Source organism: Myxocyprinus asiaticus, chromosome 18 (genome assembly GCF_019703515.2).
Source record: "Myxocyprinus asiaticus isolate MX2 ecotype Aquarium Trade chromosome 18, UBuf_Myxa_2, whole genome shotgun sequence".
Taxonomy (NCBI): domain Eukaryota; kingdom Metazoa; phylum Chordata; class Actinopteri; order Cypriniformes; family Catostomidae; genus Myxocyprinus; species Myxocyprinus asiaticus.
The window spans coordinates 21,533,991-21,561,553 of record NC_059361.1 but is presented as its reverse complement, the minus strand read 5'-3'; the positions used below and the strand labels follow the sequence as shown (position 1 = coordinate 21,561,553).

At 36.8% G+C, this 27,563-nt stretch overlaps 2 protein-coding genes across 2 annotated transcripts; one reads left to right on the top strand and one right to left on the bottom strand.

Moving 5' to 3' along the window:
* Positions 1–5,865: 5,865 nt before the first annotated feature.
* On the top strand, positions 5,866–10,899 carry LOC127456127 (membrane protein FAM174B-like). Its single transcript, XM_051724465.1, has 3 exons — positions 5,866–6,474; positions 7,000–7,131; positions 9,213–10,899. Exons 1-3 carry the CDS (start codon positions 6,218–6,220, stop codon positions 9,214–9,216), a joined length of 393 nt encoding a protein of 130 aa, XP_051580425.1. The 5' UTR covers positions 5,866–6,217; the 3' UTR covers positions 9,217–10,899.
* Positions 10,900–11,047: 148 nt separating this feature from the next.
* Positions 11,048–26,455, bottom strand: st8sia2 (ST8 alpha-N-acetyl-neuraminide alpha-2,8-sialyltransferase 2). The gene is made up of 6 exons (XM_051724464.1): positions 26,071–26,455; positions 23,313–23,369; positions 21,756–21,908; positions 21,170–21,427; positions 17,696–17,989; positions 11,048–14,573 (listed from the first exon to the last, which is right to left on the bottom strand). The coding sequence occupies exons 1-6, from the start codon at positions 26,166–26,168 to the stop codon at positions 14,288–14,290; spliced, it is 1,146 nt and encodes a 381-aa protein (XP_051580424.1). The 5' UTR covers positions 26,169–26,455; the 3' UTR covers positions 11,048–14,287.
* Positions 26,456–27,563: the final 1,108 nt, after the last annotated feature.

Genomic DNA, 27,563 nt, shown 5'->3' with positions numbered 1-27,563 from the left:
ATTGCCAGATGGAGAAGCGTGATTCGTCACTCCAGAGAATGTGTCTCCACTGCTCTAGAGTCCAGTGGCGGCGTGCTTTACACCACTGCATCCGACGCTTTGCATTGCACTTGGTGATGTATGGCTTGGATGCAGCTGCTCGGCCATGGAAACCCATTCCATGAAGCTCTCTACACACTGTTCTTGAGCTAATCTAAAGGTCACATGAACTTTGGAGGTCTGTAGCGATTGACTCTGCAGAAAGTTGGTGACCCCGCTCTGTCATTTTACGTGGCCTACCACTTCGTGGCTGAGTTGCTGTCATTCCCAATCGCTTCCACTTTGTTATAATACCACTGACAGTTGACTGTGGAATATTTAGTAGCGAGGAAATTTCTCGACTGGACTTGTTGCACAGGTGGCATCCTATCACAGTACCACGCTGGAATTCACTGAGCTCCTGAGAGCGGCCCATTCTTTCACAAATGTTTGTAGAAGCAGTCTGCATGCCTAGGTGCTTCATTTTATACACCTGTGGCCATGGAAGTGATTGGAACACCTGAATTCAATTATTTGGATGGGTGAGCGAATACTTTTGGCAATATAGTGTAGGTGTGGGTGAGAAACAGGTCAATATTTCAGTCCTTTTTTCTTTAAACTCCACTTTTGACCAGCCCCAACCAGTAGGTGGCGATATGCACGAATAATGTGAATTGCCAAAAAACAAAAGAAGAAGAATGTAAAAGTGGAGATTGACAGTAAAAAAGGACTTAAATATGTATCTGTTTTTCAACCACACCTATCAAATCACTCCAGAAGATGTGGATTACTTGTGGATTACTTTTACGCTGACTTTTTGGATTTTTGGATATTCAAAGTTTGGTCACTATTTACTTGCATTTTATTGACCTAGAGAGCTGAAATTTTCTTCTGAAAATCTTAATTTGTGTTCTGGGTAAGAAAGAAAGTCATACAGACCTAGGCTGGCATGAGGGTGAGTAAATGACAAAAGAATTTACATCATTTTTGTGAACTATTCCTTTAATAATAGAAAAAAAAAAAAAAAAAAGGTTTTAGGTACACGTTCAAAGAGCCCAAATATACATCTATAGTTTTAAAACTGTACAAAACATTGAATGCAACATTACAATTTGAACAATGAAATGAATATTGGTTTTTATGCCAGTAACCTCCAACTTAGGCACTGTGCAGGTATGGTATGGGCAGTAGCAGAACATCAGCTATGTCCAAAGGGCTAATTTCCATCTCCAACAGCTAGTCTGCATGCCACAGTTGGTAACTTAGCAACTGTAATTGGATCAGCCCTGTTCTCCCTCCTCCTTCTCGAAAGTCCTGCCACGTAGGCACTGGCAAATGCACCAGGTGGCCTTTTTAGGTAGGGCATCAAGCTAACCACGCACTACTATTTGTGTACAAGGAAGACTTTTTTAAAGAGCTACCAAATATTAATTGATTAGAAAGAGATATCCAAGCCCAGATGCCATTGTGTCAGTGTTTTTTCTCTGTCCTCTACGAGTGTGTACTAAATTATAATGTATTGTAGGTAGTATGAGCATTTATATGTGGACACAAATCTAGAAGCACTGATTCTAGTGTTGAAAACAACTAAGCTGTATAATCAAGGACATTTTGGTTGGAGTGAAAAATAGAGACAAAGAAATGTATAGGAGCCCTCTTGTGGCCTCTTCTGTAAAATCAATGATGTTATTTGTTCTGGTGTTGTTTGTTTAACATTTTACTGGTTGTGTTCTTTCATTACTAAATTTTATGTCTGAGAGGTGACTTACATTAAAATTTAAATAACCTAAATAGACATTTAAATCTGTTGAAGCTCAAGAATCAATAATCATTAATGTTCAAGGATAATTAACGCATAAAAAGAAAATAGTCTCATTCACTCCCTCATGCCTTTCTTTCTTTTGTAGAACACTATTTTGTATTTCACAAAATTAGATATTAGAGTGTTAGTCGTCATTTACTCGCATTGCATTGTTTTCTATACAATGAAAGTGAAAGATGATTAAAGCCATGCAGGTTTGGAACATGACGGTGAATGACGGTGAATAAATTATGACGGTGAATAAATTATGACACATTTTGGGGTGAACTACCATTAGCTTTAGAATCCTTTTAATATCCAAAGCAACCAAATTATTCAAATTAAGTCTCATAAATTATCATTTTTAAAGACAATCTCTATTCCTACAGCTCCATCTTCCATCGTTAAATATATGGCTACTGCTCTAAACATAGGAAAGTATGGAAATGACCATTCAGCCATACAGAAGTGAAGTAAAATTATAAAATGTACCACTTGAAAAATTAAAACTACTGTAAATCTTTTACCAGTTTCAAGACAAAACAAGCAGAAAAATCTTATATATATATATATATATATATATATATATATATATATATATATATATATATATATATATATATATATGCACATACTGTTCAGGATAATTGCTGTTATTATTTATTTTTTTGTGATTTATTTTGTAATATCTGTAGATTGTAATAGAAAGTTGTAGACTGCCATCATGTGGCATACAGTATAATGTACAAAAACTAATCTCCCTGTGCATGCTTAAAGGGATAGTTCACCCAAAAATGAAAATTCAGTCATTACTTACTTACCTTCGCAGTATTATTCACAACAGAGAGCACATCACAGCTGCACGCAAACCAGAGAACAGAACTTACAAAACATGCCTGAAGAGTTTGAAGTTGTAGAGGAAATACATTTCTATTCCCAGCCTTATTTGTATGAACTGGAGTACTCAGAAATGTGAGATTAAAATGTAAAATGTGACAGTAACTAATGTGACATTAAAATGTGTTATCATCAATGACTTCATGCCTCATTCTTTGAGTATAATTTACATAAGATCAGTTAAAGAAGCTGTTTTAACCACTTTGATGATGATTTAAAGGAATATATATGCAGTAAATAATGTGTAATTTGTCATGTTTACATTCTGAATTCATGGAGCTAATGCGCTAACACACGGCCATAATATGCACTGGATAAACTTTGTTATTATAATTTATGATGACACTCATATTATTCTAAAGATGAGTATGAAAAGTATTAATGGTCAAATGAAATGATAAAAGGCATACCTTACTATGGGGAGATAAGTGAATGGCTTTCGCTGCAAATGGCACATGAGTGAAGCAGCATATAAAACAACAGCGTCAATGGACACTTAAAGGAATATTTCAAGTTCAATACAAGTTAAGCTCAATCAACAGCATTTGTGGCATAATATTAATTACCAAAAAAATAAATTTTGACTTGCCCCTCGCTTTCTTTAAAAAAAGCAAAAATCTGAGTTCCAGTGAGGAACTTGCAATGGATTTTTGTCGTAATCAACATTATGCCACATATGTTGTTGATTGAGCTTAACTTGTATTGAACCCAGGATATTTCTTTAAGAGTAGATTTGATTCCTTTTGTAGACTACATAAACAAAACCAAAAAAAAAAAGCATGACATGGTCTCGGAAAATGTCTCTACGTGAACGATCGGAAAGAAATAATTTGCAAAGTTGACTGCTGTTGACTGAATGAAGAACGTAAATAGTTGTCGGCCTCAAAGTAGGTGGAGCTCCAGGTTTTACTTACCAATGACATGGACCAATGGCAGATAGAAGGTGTTTAGCAGCCGGTAAGAAGTTTTCCTGAAAGTTTGCGCTGGCGAGCTGTTACAAACCACAGAAACAAACTCAAAAACTTCTTCTTTTTGAGAAGGGTATAGCTGCAGTCATTGCTCCAAAAAGGGATGGGAGCTCCAAACCGCCATTAAAGATATAGGGATCCTCTTACCTAACCCTTTCCCTAACCTTAACCTTGAGTGGAAGTGACCCCCTTTTGTAGTAACCACGCTCCCTTCTGGAGTAGCCTTGCCCCTTTTTGGAGATTCTACCCCCATTTGGAGGTTTCTGGTCTGCAGCTATACCTACTTGTTCTTTTTGGCCAGATTTTGTTTTAAATTACATTACACCCATTCGTTCTTAGATTTCGTACGAAGTATGACGGGGCTTTATACACACAGGATGCATCTGAACCAAAGGTAGCTACCTATCAGTCAATGACTTAACAGACAGTGTTTGCTTATGAAGGTACCTCTGGAAACTGGTTTCGTACAGGCTTCCTAGGCAGCGCTACGTCACATCATTGCTAGGATACCAGCATTCATTCAATTCAAATGAACCACATAGGTCTTATAATCTAGAACAAAATCAAGAGAGTTTTGTCGATAACAAATTGTATATTTAATAACTAAAATACTACTTTCTCTGTAAAAACGGAATCAAAAGTTGGAAAAAGTGGGGGGGAGTAAATTTGTACACAAACTAGCTATCAACTGCATCTTTGGCTGCCATTTTCTTTCTTCAGTTCAGCTGCTGTGGATCCGCACGCACAGGATTGTAGGATTTGATAGACAGCGAAGAATACATCTATGCTGCCTTAAAAAATCGATCAGATGAAGGGATCTCAGTAGACAGGATGTTATGAGAACACTGGATTCGGTTGTGCCTTGGTCCCTTCCTACCTCCATATACAGCCTCCAGAGGCAGCATTTTCCTGGTTTCGGACGCAACCATAAAGAGGGTATACCATACACCTTATTCATTGCAACGCCATCTTTGATTTTTGACGGTGATGACAACGAGGCTGTGTGAGGGATAGACTTCAGTCACTTCAATGTTCAGTGTTTTTGGATCATTCCACTGACAAAATATTGAAAAAAAAAAAAAATATCTACATGAGTTGTGGAAAATGTTAAAATGGATTGGGTGGAACTGCTGTGCATTAAACAAGCACTACACGGACAACTTTAACGGTTGTGCACTGTCACCATGTCAACAACTGTGTCTCCCGCTGAAAGCGTTTAACTGGGTTCGCTCCTTCCACGAACATGAATAGAGGAAAATAGGACCCATGGCCGCGAGCTGGGCCCCATGGGAGTTGTAGGCCTCTGGGCTTCAGTCCATATAAGCCTGTGCGTCAATGCGCCCCTGGTCCTCACAATGCAAGTGAATGGGAACCAACATTTTGAAGCTCCAAAATGCACATAAAGGCAGCATAAAAGTAATCCTTATGACTCCAGTGATTAAATCAAGCGATATGATAGGTGTGGGTGAGAAACAGATCAATATTTATGTCTTTTTTTTATTTTATTTTTTTTTACTATAAATTCTCCTCCCTGCCCAGTAGGTGGCGATTTCGCCAAAAACAAAAGAAGAAGAATGTGAAAGTTGAGATGGATAATAGAAAAACACTTAAATATTGAACTTTTTCACACCCAAACTTATCATATTGCTTCTGAAGATATAGATTTAAACACTGGAGTCTTCTGGATTACTTTTATGCTGCTTTTGGAGCTTAACAATTTTGGTACCCATTCACTTGCATTGTGAGGACCTACAGAGCTGAGATATTCTTCTGAAAATCTTCGTTTGTGTTCAGCAGAAGAAAGTCATACACAATCATGAGATGGCATGAGGCTGGGTGAGCAAATGATGAGAGAATTTTCTTTTTTTGGTGATTTATCCCTTTAACTGCAGACATCATGGACATTAGGCTAATATACAAAATACAATGTATATGTTATATTTTAATATTTTAAATGTATATTGTCAATGTGCACACCTGTAAAACCAAGCCATATATCTGCCAGAAGATTAGAAGATAGATTTTTTATTTTTTTTATTGTCTTATTTGAAATTACATGTAAGAGGCCTGCTACAACTAATCAACCCCACTCCTTTCAAGAGGCATTATAAACATGTAGGTTTTTTTTTTTTTTTTCATAACCACACGTTGGTTCCTCATCTGGACACTCCCGGAGCTCTTCCGGGTGTGGATAACCCACATTTCCTCCTGCCGACACACATTATAGGAAAACATCCTGGATAGGGGATAACGCGCCGTGCATGCTGCGTGTGAAAGGAAAGCAGCGAATGTGACAGAACACACAAAACTCGCGGCGGAAGACAGAATATGACCAGATATAGCGACTTTGGAGGTTTTTGACGATCGACTGTGGAAATTTGAGATGTCAGAGAAAATGCATATATGTCTATGATTTTCCAACTTCATTCGTCTTCCAGCTGTTGTTCACACTTCGAGATATAAATCATAGAACTTCTTCATACTGACTCCTGAATAAACAGGACATAAAGAAAGTGATCTGAATCTGGAAAAAATGTGGCCATATTTTTTTGAAATTGCTTTTATTCTTATTGCGCAGGAGGTCATCGGAGAGCCACATATACGTCCATCCTCAGCGTCGCAGATGAATTCAACATTATCCCCTCATGAGGAGGACTATTCATTACATAATGCTACAGATGCAACGTTTTCTACCATTTTAAGGGATCTTCCTACCATCAAAAACCTTTCGATTTTCATCTGCGTACTAACAACCTTGCTTATCATGTGCCTTGTCATAAAAATATACAGGTAACGTATAGTTTGGGCTCTATATTCAAACGGTTTAATGTTAAGGTAGTCTGGGTGTTTGTGCAAATAATTATTTTGTTGTTCCTAAGAAAATGTCACATAATATTCTTAGTTGAGCGTTTGCATCATATCTAACTTTTTCTCTGTGTAGTCTGTTGCATTGTCTTTTAAACCAGAATTGGGGAGGGAATAATTGGAATAAACCTCAAATGGAGGTTTGTAGTTATCCGCTGACTTGCTGCTTAATCCTTTCGCACAATAAGGGGCCGTTCAGACCGAACACGTTCTTTCGCTAAACTAGACGCAGCGCAACGAATAGAATAGAGCGCAGGTGTTTTGAGACACGTTTTCTAAAAACCCAGAGCAACGGTCAAAGACGCCAGTCGAGCGGGTATGAATTCAGTGTGAACGGCCCCCAACAGTCGAGGGAGCCGATGTCTCGCCTGACTTAATAGTCTACACTCTTGAACATATAAAATAACCCCTTTCATTTGTTGTGTTCTCTCCATCTCTGGTTTGATTAAGATCTGCAAAGAAGATCAGAAAAACACGAAAGTATGACATTATCACAACTCCCGCTGCACGCGTAGAGATGGCACCTTTAAATGATGGAAATGACGATGATGACGACTCAGCCCTGTTCGATGTAAAATACAGGTGAGGTGAGTGTACCTGAACATGTTTTATTTGCAGTAATATGGAATGAATCACTTTTTATTTTTTATACATAGATCTTTTAATTTGTTTTAAGAATGGTGGGTCACTCACTTCTGTTTACTGGTTAAAAAACAAATTGGAGCATATATTTTGTGTCTTTATGTGGAGGGGGACCACTGGTTTAACAAGTGGCATGTGGGTCTGGATAATATTTGATTCGTTTTCAAGTCTGCCTATAAAATACCTTCACAGGAAACCAAGATTCTCTTTCTTTTAATAGGGTTGGCATTAAATGTTGTCTGTGCAGTGCAGCTACACAGTTATTTTTTTTCCTGTAAACACTACATTTAAAAAAATGTTATGTCAAGTATTGCTGTTACAGATCTAACTCAGCCCAAAGTCCTTGTCTCTCCAGATAAATGGTATTTTCACTGTGCTTTAAAGGAATATTCCGGGTTCAATACAAGTTAAGATCAAACAGCATCTGTGGCATACTAGCCCCTTTCGCACATGCAGCCAGGTAAATTACAGGACAATCGTTGGGTTGCCTTTACTGGTAAATGTACCACGTGCTATTCACACATGCAATGACTTTCCGTTTTGCTAATAGCTACCATTCACACATCAGCACCAAATGCTGTTTAACTCTGTGACGTTATTTGCCGGAAATGGCATCTACACGGCTGTGCCGGAAATGTAAACTGTTCTTGTTTGTAAACACGGCGGGTTAACTGAATTCTGAATGTATTTTGTTGGTAATGTTGGTGATGTTTTCCATTTTTTGGCAAATGTTTACATTTATATAGTTGCTTGAGACTCAACGACAGCGTATACGATGACTTCAAATAAGAGTGATGAACTACAGAGAACAAAATGCTTTTGCTAACATCGAAGGTGAAGACGCTATCTGTGGCTGAAAAAAGCACAGTAATGTGTACGTATATCGCTACAAAGAGGTCTGCTTGTTCACTAATGAGGTTGGTGATTTTATCGTACGTAACAGTACGTTACTGTTTCACTAAGCGCTATAATGTAGTTTCACTATCTAAATGGAAATTTATAGGTAATGATACAACTTCTCGTTAAGGGAAATTGCCAGAACAACATTTACCATTATTTTCAAAGGGGCCGTGTTTACACATGACCTCTAACCTGACAATTGCTGTAAATTTCCTTGAAAAGGCTGTATGTGTGAAAGGGGCTAATGTTGATTACCACAAAAATACTCGACTCGTCTGTCCTTTTCTCAAAAAAAATAAAAATAAATCAAATAAAAAATATTCACGTTTAAATACATTTTTGTGGTAGTCTACATTATGCCACAAAAGCTGTTCATTTATTTCAGCATTGAACCTGGAATTTTACTTTTTTTATAGCACATACAGTAGAGTACAGTACCATACAGACATTTGTGCACTAAGACACTTCTTGACGGCTACTTTGTTATTCTAGCTATGTTGCTAAAATTGCATTTTTAAAGGGTTTTTGTCTCATTAGAAAATATGTTAATGAAAAATGCCTCACTAAGCCTTCGATTAATGATCATGGCTCAAGCATTCTGCTTTACAGAAAATAGTTTGAGCCTAAAACTTCTCCATTGTTTTAACATCGTTTTACCTTTGAGAGACTTTTGACGTGCAAATGTTTTCGTGATGTTTTTAACTGCTAATGTTTCTAATTGTGTGTTGCTGTGCACTAATAAGCATGATACATTGTTATTTCATTAAATGAGGCCAGTGTTTTAATGTTCATTATTTGTTGATTGACTGTGTAACCAAAGTACTTGGTGAGTGACCTCATGGGTCTGAATGGAAATGGTTGCGTTATTTGAAGGGGCCAGTGAGCTTCAAGAGCCAACTTCTCCTTTCCGTCCTTTCAATTGTTCTTTGACAGAGCCTGCTTCCTTTTTGCTGGGCATGGCTTCCTGTTTGTGAGCTTTTTATTGATAGTGTGGCTGTTCGATAGTGAGGCAAACCAGTTGTGACCAGTTTGACCACTTTTTTTGCATACTTGAAACTTGATAATATACAATCTTTTTAATTAGATTAATACTCCCATTCGATTTCTTTGCTTTCTTATAGGTGAATTACATTGTGCACTCAATCTTGAAGATCACTTTCAACACCTGGATACCCCTGTGTGAGCACATTTTTCCTGGAAATGTGCTTCCTGCACCTTTTTTTGTTTGTTTGTTTGTTTTTGTTATTTCCTCAGAGCCTAGAAACCCTAGTTGAGCAGGTTGTCAAAATAAAACAAATATTTCTAGGTATATTCATCCATCCTGAGATTCCAAACCTAACTTTCAAACTGAAGTGTAGAACGAAGCATTATAAATATTTTTTTCTTTTTTATTATTTACTCCAATAACAGGAGACTCTAAAGCTGGTCCTCTTCTGAGTATCCATTCCGTGAATGCTCTAATTATTGCACTTCTTTTTCATATGTTTTTTTTATTTTGCCCAAAAACATTCCAGCGTTTTGAAGAAAATTTCCCATGAATGTTTCAGGCAGCTTAAACAATTTACATATAAACATTCCTGTTACCACGTTAAAGCTATTTTTAAGTAATATTTTCCAAGCATGGAGCCCAATGTTAGCTAAGGTTAATAATTTTTTGTTTTACTTTAAGTGATTTAGCTGTTTGTTGCTTCAATTGAAAAGAGGAAGATATGTATGTTATGGATAGGCAAAAGAAAAGTTATCAAATGTGTTTTTTGATTGACTATGTTAAATGGATATGTTTATGTTCCAATACTGAAAATTGTATTTTCATTACTATATAGTACACAGTTGTCTGTATATATTGTATGCAAAATATTCCTCTGAAATAGTTTATTTTTTAGAAAATAACACTTTGATTTAATAAGAGTAATATGTTTCAAACTGCCCTATATTTGGAAAGAATTATGTATCTACTAACCACTAATAGTGCATATTTACTGTATAAGTGTTGAATGTATGTGTGAGAGAGGAAATGTGTTAGGTTGGGAGAATATTGTTGCCATATTGCTGCTCTCTGAGGTTGAAGATTTATTATTGTGTCACATATACTAGGCACATCAAAGCACAACCCCCCTTACCCCTTTTAATTAACTTGTTTTACAGTGGAAAACAGCAATGCCACATGCCATAAATTGTTTAACAAGTATTCAGCTGTTATATCAAATATAAAATTATATTCCTCAGATGCACCAGATTTAGACCAGCACTGCGTTTTGAAACTGTAGCTTTCAAATGTCTTAAAGCGACCACAGTATATTGAATGAGACTTCCCATTAACCCCAGTGTGACTTTATCTTATAATGATAAGATCTAGGTCAATGTGAAAAACTTGTGTCAGTTATCTAAGGGTCAATAACTGTGGCGGAACTTGGATCTTACGGGCCCCAGTGCAAAGAACCTGTCGGGTCCACTCCTTAGGGAGCCTGGGTCGTTTATCGTCACCCGTCGGGCCCGCAGTCATTTTTATGGTTCCTTTTGGTAGACTGTTGCGGGCCCCCTCTCACCCCGGGCCCTAGAGCGGCTGCCCACCCTGTTATGCCCCTGGTCAATAAGAATTTTTATTCAGTTAGTTAATGGTTTAGCCTTTCTTGTTCGAGTAGAAGCAAGATATGTGACTGGAGAAGAAATCCATACTCTTTCTTCCAATTGCCCAAAATGTTTCATACAAATCAGAATTCAAGCTGTGTAATTTTGCACTGCTCCAAAGTAAAGGAAAGGAAAAAAGCATTGAAAATGAAAAGCAAGTATTAAATGTGAATTACTGAAGTGGCTGTAAAATTTATTTTTGCTCTTGTCTAAGGTTAGATTTGGTTGGTTATTTTTAATTTTGTATTTTTTTTAGTGAAAATGTGGTGTTCTGCAATAATTGGGCATTTTATAAATGTTTGAAAATATATTGATAAAATCTTATAGTTTTGTCTGACGTTTGCTAGTCTAAACACTGGAAAACAAAAAGTACATTTTATATCGCCAACCAACTTTCTTTCCAAAGATTACTTAGTCTATGTTTGATATAATTGTAAAGCTTTTGTTTCTAATGAGTACAAAATGTTAATGTACTTTTCATGGTTAATGATTAACAAAAACAAATACATAAAATCTTAACCCAGCAGAATTATTCCTAGAAGATTTGAATGAATAAATGAATGAAAGTTACATTAATATAGTGCTTTTCTGACACTACACTCAAAGCGATTTGTCAGACTATGTTATTTAAGAACTGGTTTGAGCTGAAATGTGTGTTGACATATTTAAGAACTGCCCCGTAACTGTTAATCAGTAACCTGCAACGGCTCTTAAGTAGCAACCAATGAAACAAATATTTTTACATTTATTTGGTTTCCTTTTTTGTGATAATCAGCTTGTCAATATATAAAGCTTGAGCTAGATCATATAATATTTGGACTAATAATACAGAAAAGGACTAAAAATAGATGCAAATAGGGAATGTCTTGGTTTTATTATTGGTGGAATGGATTATTATGGATTTTTCACTGTCTCTTTTCCTGAAACTAAGGATGTGTTCACCATGTCACTTCAATACAAGCAGAAGGCAGACACATTTTTTTCCACACAATCCTGGCTTTAAAAAATTATTTGAAAGTTTATGTGGAACACTTGTTAATGAACCCTGCATCCTTTGTGTCTGCTCCCCTCTATAAATTAAAACTAACTTGTGAGGCACCAGGCGAATTCCTTCTCTGCCCAACTTGAAAAGGCTTTTTTGAAAGAATTTTCCTCTGTGCCACAGTTTTATAAAAACAAATTTTGTAAAGCTGAAATCGTGCTATGGGTTGAGCTATATTCCTCACGCGTCGGTTACCCACAAGCCTGTAAACCCTACCTAATTTCCAGCAATTAGCCTGACAATACACCACACCACATCTTTCTCAGAAAATATCTGCAGAAATGCTCTTATGTGACTCACAGATCATAAATTATTTTGCTTTTTTGGGCTGGATTAATTTCATGGCATCCAGTTCCTGTCTCCAGTTTTCTTTATAGCCCAAATTTCCTATAAGCCATATCACTTTTCTGTGAATTGCCTTAGCTCAGAAGGTTCTTGTATAACAGATCCAGTGCCCAAATGAAAATATGCATTAAAACCTCCGGGACAGGACGATAAGGATTTAACATAATTTTTTTTCACAAAGAAGCTCTCAGATATCTGAACAGAAATGCACTACATTCTAGCTTTTTGGGGTATTAAATTAATTAGGTCCTCAAGCACGCAGGTCAATCAATAAAAACAGAAACAAAAGGATCCCCTTTTTCCTAAAAAACAAAACAAAAAATAACACAGTCTGATAATCATTGACACATCCTGAAAGCAGGAAATGAAGATCTCTTCAGAATGTCCTCATCGCTGTGACCTGCAGTCAGTTGCACCGTAATTAGGTTTAGTCATATTGGTTACATACCGTTTCTATTTTTTCAAAACACGGGTGCTTTTACGGATAAATGCATTCATTATGCCGAATCGCCTGCTGACGTCTGTGGTGAGATGATTATCTATTTTTAATTTAACGAGACATAAGAGCACCTTGTAGTGGAGGCTTCATGTTAAAAACACTTTTTGCAAAGCACATGAGTGGCTCTTTACTGGGCAGGTGTTTGCAAAAAACATATTTCAAACAGTTGAACTAATTTCGATAAAACTTTTTTCTTCACTCCCTCCAGAAACAAACGTGCCCAACTTATAAGAAAAAGTCAGCCATATTGGACCTCAGGGCAAATGTAATGAATTCTTAAATACAACTTTCATTGGTAGAACCTGTGGCATGAATGTTTTTTTTTTTTTTTTTTTAGCACACTGGGCAGAGTACAGCAGTATGTTCTTTACTCATAACTTATCACAAATACATTCACTTAAACAATTATGACACATACAAAATCACCCCCTTCCCCCACCCGAAAAGCCTCCTTAGACAGAGAAAACACTTTTTGTAATCTTAAAACAGATACTATGTGGTAACACATTTTCAAGTTTACATAGTCGATGTACCCAAACACACGAGTGTGTGTGAACAGCTGTGTGTTCTGGATTTGGCTATACACTATCCCAAGTTATTAGCATTCAGTGTGTGGCTCCATTCACTGTGATAGCTGCCTTACTGTGCAAACATCTTAAACCCAACAACAAACACCAAAAGTGTTCATAGGGTTACAGTACATGTTTCACTACAAGTATTACTGCACATTCATATTTCAGAGCTTCAGAAAACAGGACAACTTGTTCTGTGCGAGCAGAGTAAATTTGACACCTGCTAATGGTCACGGCACAACTCACTATATCTTGCTAAGGCAACTTTATCAAGTGTCATTTGGGTATGATGTAGCAAAAGATATTTTCCTACTTCAGGCAGCATTGTTGCTTAAATTTAGGGCCCAGGACAACATTTCTATGGGTCCCAATGAGAAGGCTAAGCTAAAACATAGAGGACATTCGTGACCCTGACATGAGGCACTAAATTATTGTCAAAAAGAATGTATGTAGAGGTGAAAACCCCTTTTTAAACTATTTAAATGTTATACTAATGCTAAAACATATTAATCTAAATTGTACCTTGTACTACAAATGCAAGATCATGTGACTTTGCAGTCATGCTGTCTATGGGTATAACAGACACATACAAAGGCAACAAATGACACTCTTAACACAGACTTTCCGATTTATACGCAAAATATCCCAAAAGTCTACGGCTATCTTCTAAAGCTGAAACTCCTATTTTATGCGGTCACAGATCTTGTGGAAAAATTTATGACAGAACAAAAACCGAACAAATAAGACATTCAATGTACCCACATAAAAAAAGAAGCAGATTTGATTTGGGATATTTGTTATATGAAGAATAAGTGGAAGATAAGAAAATATTTTAATAAAATAGCCATCCTTGGGTAAAAAAAAAAAATAAAAAAAAAATGAAACACTTAAAATAAAAAAATAAAAAATGCCCCCATTCTGGCCATGCATTGCATTCTCAAATTTGGTCATAAGTCAGAAATTCCCCTGACATATTCAGGCAAACAAAATTTTTCACAGCACCTGTCGCTCTTTCTCTCTATATAATCTATCTTCCACAAGTCTTCTTCCCAGTGTATTACACAGCTAACCGCTTCAAATGAGCACCATCAGAGGCTGCAGAAGCAAAGCTCATGTTGGAGGTTTACAGGGTCCTGTGTGCAGTCGCAGCGCCCCCTGTCTGTGAAGAGCACTTAAAGTCCGAAATTCCAGAGGCATTGTGTGGGGACTGGCACTAGATGTGTATTGATAAGTTAGCGTGTCATAATAGTGATATTTGACCGGTTTGCCGCCAGGATCATTCGCAAAAGGCCAGAAGCCATACAGATGAATCTCATCACAAAAGCGCGTAGCCATGGTGTACATCAGGAGTCCGGTGGAAGGTCTCTTGATTTGAATGTGATTGGTCAGCCAGTACCTGCAGGAAGTCATTGATTACAAACTTAACAAGGCACACCATACAGTCATTCTAATTCATAGATGATTAAACTCTAGCTCATACTCTTGTACAATGACATGCAAAAGTATTTGGTCATTTAAGCCCGACTTAAAAGTCTGAATGTCATTGCATTAGATAATAAAATATAAAACCAACTGGCATCTGCAAACAAATAATGCTAGAACTTTTAACAGAACTAACTTCACTTTTTTGAGCCATTTTTGCAATGCCTATTAACCAGCTGGTTCAAAGTTAACTCAGGTGTCTAAGCAGAGTAACCACAGGTGTAGTTCATCACATTAACTATGGACATGTTCCACTAACATCTGACACACAGAAAGTGTCCAAATAGTTTCTGTCTTCATTTTGAACACTAAATACTGTATATTGATTTATCACTTCAAACCTAACAAACTTATTTTTGTGACATTTTTTCCTTGGAAACGATGCTTGTGCTATTATCATAAAAATAAATGCCACTGGCTTTGATATTTTGTTATCTAAGTGTGACTTTAGTGTCCGAAATACTTTTTAGGGCCACTTTACAATTTCAGTATTAGTATAATCCATATTGTTTGTAATTTGCAGATCTGTTAAAATGTTTTACAAAACCTAGAAATGAGAGATTAGGAGCTATAATGTGGTGCAAAGTCTTGCAACAAAGGCGCATAAGTAAAATGCTTTAGCCACAATTAGACATACAGTTTTAAAAGAGTGAAATTCCTAAGTTACATTTTAAATGCAACAGGGGATTATAAAATCCTATGTGTGTATCAATAGCTAAGGGTACTAAAAAAGGAAGTCTGTTGAATTAATGCTAAATTCCCCATTTAAAATATGCTCATGCAAAACTGGCCAAAATGAAAATCTGATGGCTGCACAGCTCTTCCACATTTAAAAAGAAGAGATCAGACAATTTAATAATGTCCATTAAGATGCACTGAACCCTCTCCAGTCTTAGCAATCCACTCACCCCTGAATAACCCTCACAATAGGGCTCCCTCTGTGTATCCGTGAGGTGTCATTCATTCAGGAATGCTTAGGCAAAAAAAAAAAAAAAAAGGCGGTGGGGGATTTTTATTATTATTATGATTTTTTCTTTTTGTTTTTTAAAGAAAAGGACACACAACTTTAAAGAATCATTACCAAAATCTTTTCTGTGGAATGCAAAATTTTTTTTTTTTTTTGACAAATCTTTACAGTGACCACAGCTGCCAAGCTCCAAAATCAACAAAACACACCATAAAAACCCCATAAAAGTTAGTCCATATGACTTTGTATTATATTTAGGGCTGTGAATCAATTAATTATTTTTTTATAAACTTATTAATCGCACGGTTTTCTGGGATAAATTGCAATCAATCATTGTACATGGTACATTAAAACAAACATTAAAGTATAATCATAAATATATTGACTTTATACTTTGTCTCAAATAACTTACAAGTAATTGGTTAGTCATCAGTTATTTTAATTATTTTATATTACATGTTCCGGTTTTATGCAGATAGAGTTAATTAGACACATTTTCCCAGGTTTGAATCTTTGATACAAGGATATGTTTCCATGACATAAAATCAGTTGACATGCTGTTATTAAAAATTGGGCAAAATCTTCTGCCAATTTCCAGTGGACTTTTTTTAATAATAGGATCAAATGGGCAGATTAAATTCATATCAAGCTTTACTGGCAAAATAAATTATTTATTTGTACATTGCCAATGTATTATTAGGCACTACAGTTTAATTTTCTGAAGTTCAAAATCTCAAAACAATTATTTTCTCTGGCTGCCATTCATTCTCTAATGTGTACATGCTGTGTCTCATGTGGTTTCACAGGTTGACGGTGAGTGAGCATTTTTCGAGCTATGCAAAGAGAGAAGGCAGCTTGCCCATATCTCTCCCACACCTTGCTCACCACTTGCGGTTGAAATCTCCATTCTCAGTACAATAAATCTGCTCCCGTGTTTATTATGCCCAGGACATTTGGCTATGATCATGTGAGAAGCAATGGCATTTTGTGTTAATGATACAGCATGTCAACATGCCATAAACAGCTATTGTATGACTTTAAAAGACACTTTTCAAGTCATTTTATGGTGCTTTTATGGTGTTTTTGCATTGTGCTTTTTGAAGCTTGACAGCCATGGTCACTAGGAACTGTCACTGAATGGAAAGCTTTGTGAAAATTCTTCAAAATTTTGTGTTCGAAAACAATAATGGGTTCTGAAATTATATGATGGTGAGTAAATAATAACAGAATTTTCATTTTAAGGTGAAGTATTCCTTTAACATATTTTAAAAAACACCATCATGGAAGAACCAAGTTTTTATCATTTGAGAAACTACAACATATTTTATTGGCGGATTGCTGTCCATTGACCATCCAGTGAACAGCTGTCTCTAGCCTGACCTTTAACCCACATCACACAGATATATCTAAGTAAAAAGCCTTCTCAGCAAGGTGTATTGTAAGGATTGTGGATTCCAGGCACTCTTCTATGAGGAAGGGCTAAATAGTGGTCTTGAAATATGGTCAATGGAAGAGGCAAAGGCTGTGCTATTTAAAAGGCAACCACACAGCGGGCTGACCACAACTGAGCCCAGAGGGGCCAAAAATCATTGGGCAAACTGACAAAGACCTTCTTTAAGAATATAGATATATGGATGTTGGTGTGCACTTAGTGTTGCGTAATCAGTTTACACGAACAGCCCCTTGCTGTGCTGTGGTTATGATGTAGGGTCTGAATTGTCTTGTTGGCTGAATTATAAATAGCATGAGCCATGTTACACCTGCTTTAGAGCTGAGTAGTCTTAAGTAATGGAGGAACTTAAATCCCTCCTGTGTGGTTGGCATAGCTGCTCAGCAGGGCAAGGACAAGTTCTCTCTCTCTCTCTCTCTCTCTCTCTCTCTCTCTCTCTCTCTCTCTCTCTGTGTGTGTGTGTGTGTGTGTGTGTGTGTTTGAAAGGGAGTGTGACCACGACAGCTAAGCCTCAGCAGTCGGCATGGTGCCAGTGTGGAGTTGAAAGGTTTTTCCAGGTATTATGTGGCTACTGGCAAGATGATAATGCCTGAGTAGTCTTAAATGCGTGGGCACGTACCCTCGGACGGCATGAAGCAGGCGCAGGGAAGGGAAGGCTGTGTGGACGTTGACAGTATGTAGAAGAATGAGGCGGATGGCCCACTCCACTCTCTCCTCTCCTCCTTTGGCCATGAAGGCAGGGATCCACAGAACACTTCCACTGAGGCTCTGCAGCCTGTGGACAAAGCGATGTACCCACTCCTGACTGTTCAAGTCCTGGAAGGCACGCTGCACCACAGAAGGGTTCATGGTCACCAGGCTGGTGCGCAAGCCCACATCAGTGGCATACTCCTCCACTGGAGCCAGGTTACACCTGGGAAACACACATATTCAAATTCACATTCAAATACAGTTACATAAACATACACATATGGCGATTCTCACAAAACCTATAAAAAAAAAATTGTCCTGATTCTATCCCCAAAATCAAAAGAAAAAAAGAGGAAGTTATATTTTGCAATTTAGATTTTTTACATTATGACAGTTATGCACATTTTGCCCCCCAATTCTCATTACTGCAATGCAAAAAAGTGGTCATAATGATATTCTAATTTCCAGAACGTGGAAAAATTTATATTGTTTAAATTGTAATGTATTTATATCACATAGTAGTACTCTCTTGGTACTGCCTTTCATTTTTCCCCATTGTGCAACAGCATGTAATACAGTTGTGTATTTCGGTAATGAGAATCCTCATTGAAAAAAAGGGGAATAGAACAATTTAAACAACGAACGTGTTATGGTAATGAGAATTGAGGGGTAAAATGTGCTTATGTGTCCTAAAAATAATTGTATTATGAATAAATAATACGCAAAAAATTCTTAATGGTCCTACTGTAATGTAGGCTTCATTTTCTTTATGCAAAATATAATTCAATTTAGATGTTATACAGTGTGATGCACATTTTTAGGTTACCTGACAAAACCTCAAAATGTGCTGATTTAAATCTAAACTAACTGGTTTTATTCCAGTCAAAAATATTATTTAACACTACTGAATCAATCTGATTACATTAAGTTACACCAACAAACTAATCTTAAGGGTTAAATCAGAGTCAGGGTTAATTTAAAGGCCTCTGTCACCTGGAACTCTGCTGGGCCACTGTCCGTATTGCATGTTGGCATGTTGTGCCTTGAAACACACTCACACCACCTATCCCAGCAGGGGGATTCAAACTTTTTTTTGTGAGCTTTTTGTCAATGACAAAGTAAAGCAATAAGCCACATTATGCCTTTTTCTAAAAGCCACATAATCGTGGTAAAATCACTGTAGCGCACAGGTTTTAGTGGTTTATTGCTTTTATAAAAGAGACGTTGCTATGGGAGTATTCACATTCAGTTGATCTGATCATCAAGAATAATGAACAAAGTGTCACCAATGTGACATTAAAGAGTGAAATATTTCTTTCACTTAATGTGTGACAAAATAACCTTCACTCACAACTTGCTTAAGAATAAGATTATCCCCATACAAAAACCTTTAGAATATTCTGAGCAAGCATCTTTTAGTGCTCATCCTATCAGTTTACATCAGGTTCCAGAAAAACAGACAGAGGTGACATTAAAGCAAAAGACTAAGATCAAAGTGGTGGCATTATCATCTTGCCAGTAGCCACATAATACCTGGAAAAACCTTTCAACTCCACACTGGCACCATGCCGACTGCTGAGGCTTAGCTGTCGCGGTCACACTCCCTTTCAAACACACACACACACACACACACAGAGAGAGAGAGAGAGAGAGAGAGAGAGAGAGAGAGAGAGAGAACTTGTCCTTGCCCTGCTGAGCAGCTATGCCAACCACACAGGAGGGATTTAAGTTCCTCCATTACTTAATCTTTGAAGCTCTGCATGTACCTTGAATAAGGGCCGAATGACATTAAAGGCCTGAGAGTCACAGCTGGGCTGGGGAACATATTAAAAAGGAAAGAGCAACAACAGCTGCCTACCACTCTCAGCTTTGAAACTATGGGTTTGTAATATAATGCCTTGGTCTTGACAATGAATAGGTAATTTATTGAATTACAAATTGCGGGTCATTATAAATCAATGTTCCAGATGGAGACTCATTTAGGTTCAAGAATCTCACTTTAACTGTTACACAAAGTATCACATGAAGCATATTGCTGTAAACCATTCTCCAAGCAATCGGCTTTCAGGGATAGTACTGTAGTCTGCAGGCAGTAGCAGAAAAGTCTGTAGACAAATTAACCTTAGTCATTTTCAGGAGACTGCCTCATTATGTTTCCAGGGCTATGACTTATAATATGACTTAAACAAATGTCACACTTGCTCAGGTTTGGTGCCTAATAGCAGTATGTATCGTCCTTCAGTTCTAAAAGCCTTCAGACATCAGAAATAGTGAGTTAGCCAGGGAATAGTAATGACACTTATTTCAAAACTACAGATTATTAGCTGTTTAAAAATCCAACCAGACATTTTTAAAGTGACAATAAACTTAAATGTTGAGTCCGCATAACGTGCTGCAATAATGCAAACAGCTGATAAATAATTAAATAAAAGAACCTGGTATAATAAAGAAATATACCAGGTTCAAAACAAGTTAAGCTCAATTGGTAGCATTTGTGGCATAATGTTGAGAACCACAAAAAATTATTTTGACCCGTCCTTCCCTTTCTTTAAAAAAAGCAAAAATCGAAGCTACAGTGAGGCACTTACAATGGAAGTGAATGGGGCCAATTTTTGGAGGGTTTAAAGGCAGCTTAAAATAAAAGTTCTTATATTAATTCTTCTGTTAAAACTTGTGTATTATTTGAGCTGAAAAGTTGTTTAAATTGTCGTTATCACACTAAAATCATCAAATGTTAACACACATATTGTTTACGACTTGTGGCTATAGAAACAGTGAGTATTTTAACATTTACAGACTGGCCCCATTCACTTCCTTTGTGCCTCACTGTAACCCAGATTTTTCCTCTTTTTTTTTTTTAAAGGAGGGATATGTTGAAATACATTTTTTGTGGTTTTGTGCCACAAATGCTGTCGAATGAGCTTAACTTGGATTGAACCCAGAATATTCCTTTAATTTAAAAATGTTTTAATTAACTGTGCCAGAACAATAAAATTACAACTTAAATTAAGTATAGTACTATATGTTTGTATAGTAATTATAGGGTGCTAATGTTGTTATGACGTAAGCACATTACATATTAAGAACACAAATATGTTGGATCAGAAAAAGTATTATGGTAATCTAAAGAAGAGACAATTAAATGCTACAGTATGTGTTTGTTGAAAAAGGAGGTGCAATTATTTATTTTGGAGAGTATTTTACTACAAGCTCTGTGCTGTTTTATAACTATTCTTTACGGATGATTAATCAGAATATCAGAAAACAGATTTATTCCCTTGCTTGCGAAGCATTCATCTCTGACTAACTTAGATCAGGTTCTATTTATGTCAATAGAGAGCAGACTATTGGACGAAATGACAGAAAATAATACATTCTCTCTCCAATATGAACAGATGTTTACCTTATGACAAAGTCATGTGCATCAATCTCTCGACCACAGCTGCTATTCAGTAATATCCCAGAATTCCCTACGATGGCACATTGTTTGTGATGCTGGTTCTTCATCGGGGACACTGTGGGCAGGAGGTGGTAGAGGTTCTCAGAAATATTTGTGGTGCTCTGACGGTCAAAAATATAATGAATGACATCTCCTGGTTTAAATGTGCTCTTAAGAATGGAGATGTCCCTCTCAGCATCCAGGAACCGTAAAATGTTTTTCCTGGAAAGTAAAAAAGAAAAATCATAACATACTTCATCAGTGCAGGGAATAAAACTACAACATTAACAGTCAACCGCATTTTACATTCTTCAGAAATGCCATATTGCACAAATGTAATAACTACACCCTTAAATGGACAGTTCATGGAACACAAAATAATATTTTAGACAGAATGTTAGCCAATGACCGTGAACGGTGACTGGGGCTAACATTCTGCCTCGTTTTGCGCTCCACAGAAGAAATAAAGTCATACTGGTTTGTAACAATATGAGGGTGTGTAAATGATGACAGAATCTCATTTTGGGTGAACTTTTACATTAAGTTGTACCTGATGAGTTTAGACAAGGTTCTGTTGAAAGTCCATTCAGGTGAGGATATATTGCTAGTTTCACTTTTTATGCGTGACAGTGGAGATGGAGAGGAAGAGACAATGCCTTTGCTGTAGCCAAGGGAAGTAGGGACAGCATTCAAGTCTGAATTTCTAAAGAGAAGAAAGACAAGTCCATCTGTTAGTTTGAAAGATGGCTGCAATATTTTGGTAAATCGTATTCAATTAATTTTCAAAACCTTGATAAAGTAGTAACTTGAAAACGATAAACCAGATCTGCTTAAATTATTTATGTACAATATATACCCCTGGCTTAAACGCATACCTCGGGTCTTAAGTGACAAGGGACCTCATTCCACCCCCTGTACCTCGTACATTTTTTGGAATTGTGACCACACCTCTCTAGTATCTCTCTCTTATAAATTCCCATGCATTTAAGGGATAAATATATATCTATAAATGCTTTTTCACTGTTGCTAAATTTAAAATCTCAATAATTACTAGAGTTGTCAGAATTAACACGTTAATATACTGTATGCGATTAATTTAAAACGTTTAATGCGTAATTTTTTCTTACGCATTTACCATTAATACAGTGCATAAACCAGCATAAACACTTGTTGGAAGGGCAGAACCTTTGTAATGTGTCCGCCTGGAGTCATAACACTGACGCACACTTCACAATACACACACATAACAGTGCTTCCGTGTCAGTGATAACATGATGGAGAAAGGACCTCTTAACACTATTATTGTACAAAACAAGCCCAGATGGGACTTGTGATAGAAATCAAGTATTTTTCAGCCTCTGTAAGGCGCATTTGAATTATCACAGAAGCACGTCAAGTCTTAACTATCACCAAACGCAGAATGAGCCGTTTTTGTTTGCAAGCGCTTTTCATGTTGAGTTCAAATCGGGGCTTCACGCTGGCATTGACACCCTGACACGAATCATGAACGCGGCTCACGATTGCTGTAGCAAAGTGGATAGCCACAGTCTGATTAATATTGTAAAGGATGAGAGTTTAAGAGATTTAATGCCCATTGCAATGAATATCCAATGAATATGCAAGCTACGGGGAGACAAGTTCTTTCAATTAGTCAACCTCCCAATTAGATTTTGGGAAACGTTTAATGTTACTTGAATTGGTGCTATTTTAGTGCATTTCTATCTTTATACTCTGTAAGGCTTTGCTTTGAAAATGTTAATAAAGCATTATATTGTTACATATTGTTTTGTTTTCTTCCCTAAGATGGAAATAAATGCATTTTGACAGGAAATGAAATATATATCAAAATTCAGCACTTTCAAAATCTGTGATTAAACACGATTAACTACAAAAGAAATATACGATTAATCACGATTCAAAATTGTAATTGACTGACAGCACTAATAGTTACACAACAACAGTACAATTTACATTTATAATATCTCACTTTAGCCCAGGTCTAAACCACAACACTGAAAAACCAGGGAGTTAAATATTTACTTTATAATATTTATCTTAATACATTTTCTTTGAAAACATACAATATATGACAAATCAGATTACAAACCTGTTGGACTGAAGGACAAAGCTTTTAAAGTGATATTTCTGTGAATCCTCAATGTTCCTAAGAGCGGGGGCATAAAAGATTCATCATCATTATGCAGTAATATCACCATTAATAAAGCTCTGAAATCACATCAGTGAATAGATAATCAGGTATAGAGGCAGTTAGGCTAGACGCAGGACTGGAAAAATGTATTTACTACAATGATAATCTTGATTTAGGACTTTAATGTGGGCCATTGCTCTTTTCTATTTCTAACCTCTTTTCTCAGAACATTAATGTTGATTGTAAGGGTTTAAGTCATGGCTATGTTTTAACCCTTGTTTTATCCACCTACTAAGTGAGACATTAACAATGCTTGTCATAAATTCCTTATGAAGTCAATGTAATATGTCCCTGCTCCGTTCATCTATCCATCAAGGGGGACCTTGGCCTGAAAAACATTGAAGACTCCTGGACTACAACAACAGATATCAGATATTTCAGATATATTCATCCAAATATACTGTTTGTTATATACTCATCTAAAGAACTCACATTGAGAGATGTGGAATATTATAATAACAATGACACACTTTGTGATTTTGAAACAATGAAAAATACAATACCTTAACACAAAACAGTAAAGAATACTGACTACTGACATCATGCCGTTCATACCACCTCTGCCTGTAGGGTGGCTGCATCTTAAAAGTATTGTGCACATGAGCACAACTGTCAGGACTGTAAAGCATTGTCTCCTTGAACAAATTGGTCCAATTTGTTTACCACTATCAATAATGTTCTGTTTTCTCTCCCCCCAATATCGTAGCTGTGTGCATTATTACACAGACAGAGCATCTCTTAAAATTCTGGAAAGCAGCTTCAAATGCAGATTTAATGATGTTGTTGCTTCAAGGCTTTTAGAACTGCTCTGAGATATTCCCCTTAGATACTTCGTTCGATATTACAATTTGCACTATAATAATTCCATAAGAATTCTCACCAATAATATAAGGAAATATTAGATCATAAGTGCCCTCTAATGTGTCTGACAGCTAATTAATGAGGCGTGAAAACCCCAATTTGGAAATGTACAATTACATTTGGTCTCTGGGATATTTCGGTGTAAGTTAGCAAATACGAGGGAGGAATTACTTCCTTTCCATGCTTAATCAGTGTGGCAGGAAAATTAAAAAATAAATAAATATCACTGATCAGAGCAAACAAGCTTAAAACGTAAGTTTTAAGAAAATACCAAATGTGGCAACCTAAAGCATGATCCATTTAACAATTAGCAAGATTAAGCACTATATGTGCATCTTGGCAGCAAACACTTGCATTAGAGCCTGGGAGAGTGTTGTTTGTCCTCATGCAATTATTCTTGCAATTCATCTATCCATGCCCAAATATACTTAATCTCAAAAGCATTAAAGTGCATGTCACAAGACAGCAGGATCTGCAGTTAGTAAGCCTGAGGAATTCAGATACAGCAACCCAGTCTCATGAAAGTTCTTACATATTTTACGAGTTGACTATTTCGTATGATTTTGTACGTTTCATCATGTGCAAATGCCCGATGTCTAATGCGGAAGTAAGCACGAGTTTTGCGCACGAGGCGTTAAAGGCATGCTTATTAATATTATGCCCTTACCAAAACCCCTTATCTAAACCTAACCGATCAGTAGAGTGTGTAAACATGATAGGAAGCTGTTGTATGTGACAACAGCAAGTGATTGTCGCATATTAGATGGAAACGATGTCCAGCGACGTCATTGGCTTTAGTGAAAGTCGTACAAATGCAGTTGTACCATATCACACGAATTAGCCATATTTAGAAAAGTCGTATGAATCCTTACGATTTCACCGTGAGAGTGTGTAGCACACAGGGTGCAATTATTTCCGAAAAAAGGCAAACTGTTCATTTTTGCCTCCAGGCTTTAGCTGTAAAATCACAATTCAAACAGGAATCCACTAGCTGCCACAAACCACAGATCTCCCCGTCTTTTCACTTGGTCAAGAGAAGAACAAAACCACAGTCTTATTGTCTTTCATCACAGAGCACCAGGGTCAGCCCTGTTTGTCTGATGACTCTGATTCAAGGTTTCACACTCTGGAAAGTCTGAAGGACTCATTTTGGAGATCTGCCTTGCAAAATAGCATCTGTAATATGAGTCTATAGAGAATAACATTGTTCTGTCAAACGTCTCTTTATTGTCACTTTGAAAATCACAAACCCACAACGAAACCTTCTTAACTACTATCAACAACACCAAACTGATGTGTGAGGTATTCCCTCACATTCAAGTGCCTCAAATAAATACCCAAGCTGGGGTTTTACAAACAATGGTCCTCAGGACACACAATACATCGTCTTCCACATCTTCGAATCTAATTTGACTCTCTTCCCTTTGACTTAGACGCAATAATAATACAAAGTAAAAATAAAAACTAAACTGTGCTTGACGGCAAGAACACACAAAACACGCAAGCAAAATTAAACGATTTCTTCTTTCTTCTGGCACACATTTTCAAGGCATTCATACAAGCAAATGTGATGCAGACAGTCCTAAATGGACTCTCCATTGTTTGAAGTAAAGCGTTTGGGCTTCTACAAAGTCTCTTTTGAGAGAAGCAAGGCACGGAGGAAAAAGGTGAACATACATACAGAGCAAAGGTGCGTGTGTTCTAACAAAAGACGAGAAATATGAAACATGAATCTGGCCAATGTGCACGCGCCGCACTTGTGTGCAGGTTAACCGCGCGCTCAGAATATACTTACGCGATTTCTTCTTCTACTTCTGATATTTCGGCTATAATGACAAATATAACCAGGACGGTCCCGATTCCAAACATCATTATTCGGAATTCAAAAGACATGACTTGATGAGAGCTTCTCCAGGTTGAGTGATTCCAGAAATACGTTTAACTACAACGCGCAATACAAATCTATTCTTCTCTCACACAGGTTCCTCGCGACGGGCAACAAAGGTAATTTTCCGCCCTTTTCTCGGCAAAGCTGGACCATTCTCACTGCCCATGCAGGTAAACGAACTGTTAACACGTATACATTTCACGTCCTTCAGCTTATGTTTCTTCCACCTTAGCGAAAGTAAAAGAGATGAGGCAAAACACGAACGTCCTGTCTTCGTTTCTCCTCCAACTGAGACTCATTGGACAACTCGGGTTGCAGATCCCTTGAAACTTTGCAGGCAAGGCAGCATTAGGTCACATATGGACGTTATGAATTCAATTAAACACTGTGATTGGTAAAAAGAGGCAGAAAGCGTGGATATGAAACTGAATATGAAATATGCATTTTGTTTGCTGGTTGTTTCAGTGATCTACAACAACCCCAACACAATTAGGCATTATAATTCTTTAATATGTCACCTAACACTGGTTATTACATTGTTTCAACACACCAGATGTTAAGAGAGGCAGAACAAACTGAAGTGTATTAAAAATTAGCTTTCTTTGTAAAGGGCTTCAAATTGAGTAGTAGCTGGGGGAAAGAGCTGCCAAAATTATGCTCACAGAGAATATGTTTGACAGTTTTCACTAATTCTAAACATACAAATAATGAAGCAGCTATCTCCCACTGTGACTGTTTATATCAGTTTCTTGAGAGTTTCTTGACACTCACAGTTTATAAAAAATGTATACACTAACTTGTGGAGGCAAATGTGAGTTTGCATTAGGAGATAATGATTTAACTGTATTAAAGCGATAGTTCCAAAAATGAAAATTCTCTCATCATTTACTCACCCTGATGCCAACCCAGATGTGTATGACTTTCTTTATTCTGCAGAACACAAATGAAGATTTTTAGAAGAATATCTCAGCTCTGTAGGCCCGTACAATGCAAGTAAAAGGTGGCCAGAACTTTGAAGATCCAAGAGGCATATAAAGGCAGCATAAAAGTAATCCATACGACTCCTGTGTTTAATTCCATATATTCAGAAGTGATATTATAGGAGTGGGTGAGAAACAGATCAATATTTAAGTCATTTTTTTTAAATTTTTACTATGAATTCTCCTCCCTTCCCAGTAGGTTGGCAATATTCACGAAGAATATAAATCATCAAAAACAGTGCAAGTAAAAGTGGACATTTATAGTTAAAAAGGACTTAAATATTGATCTGTTTCTCTACCAATAATGGATAGAGGAGACCTCAATCACCATTTACTGAAGCCAGCACACTGATAAAAGGAAGGATGAATTTGGTTTTCTGAGAAAATAAATTTTTGTCAAGACTAGTTAATCAAAAATGT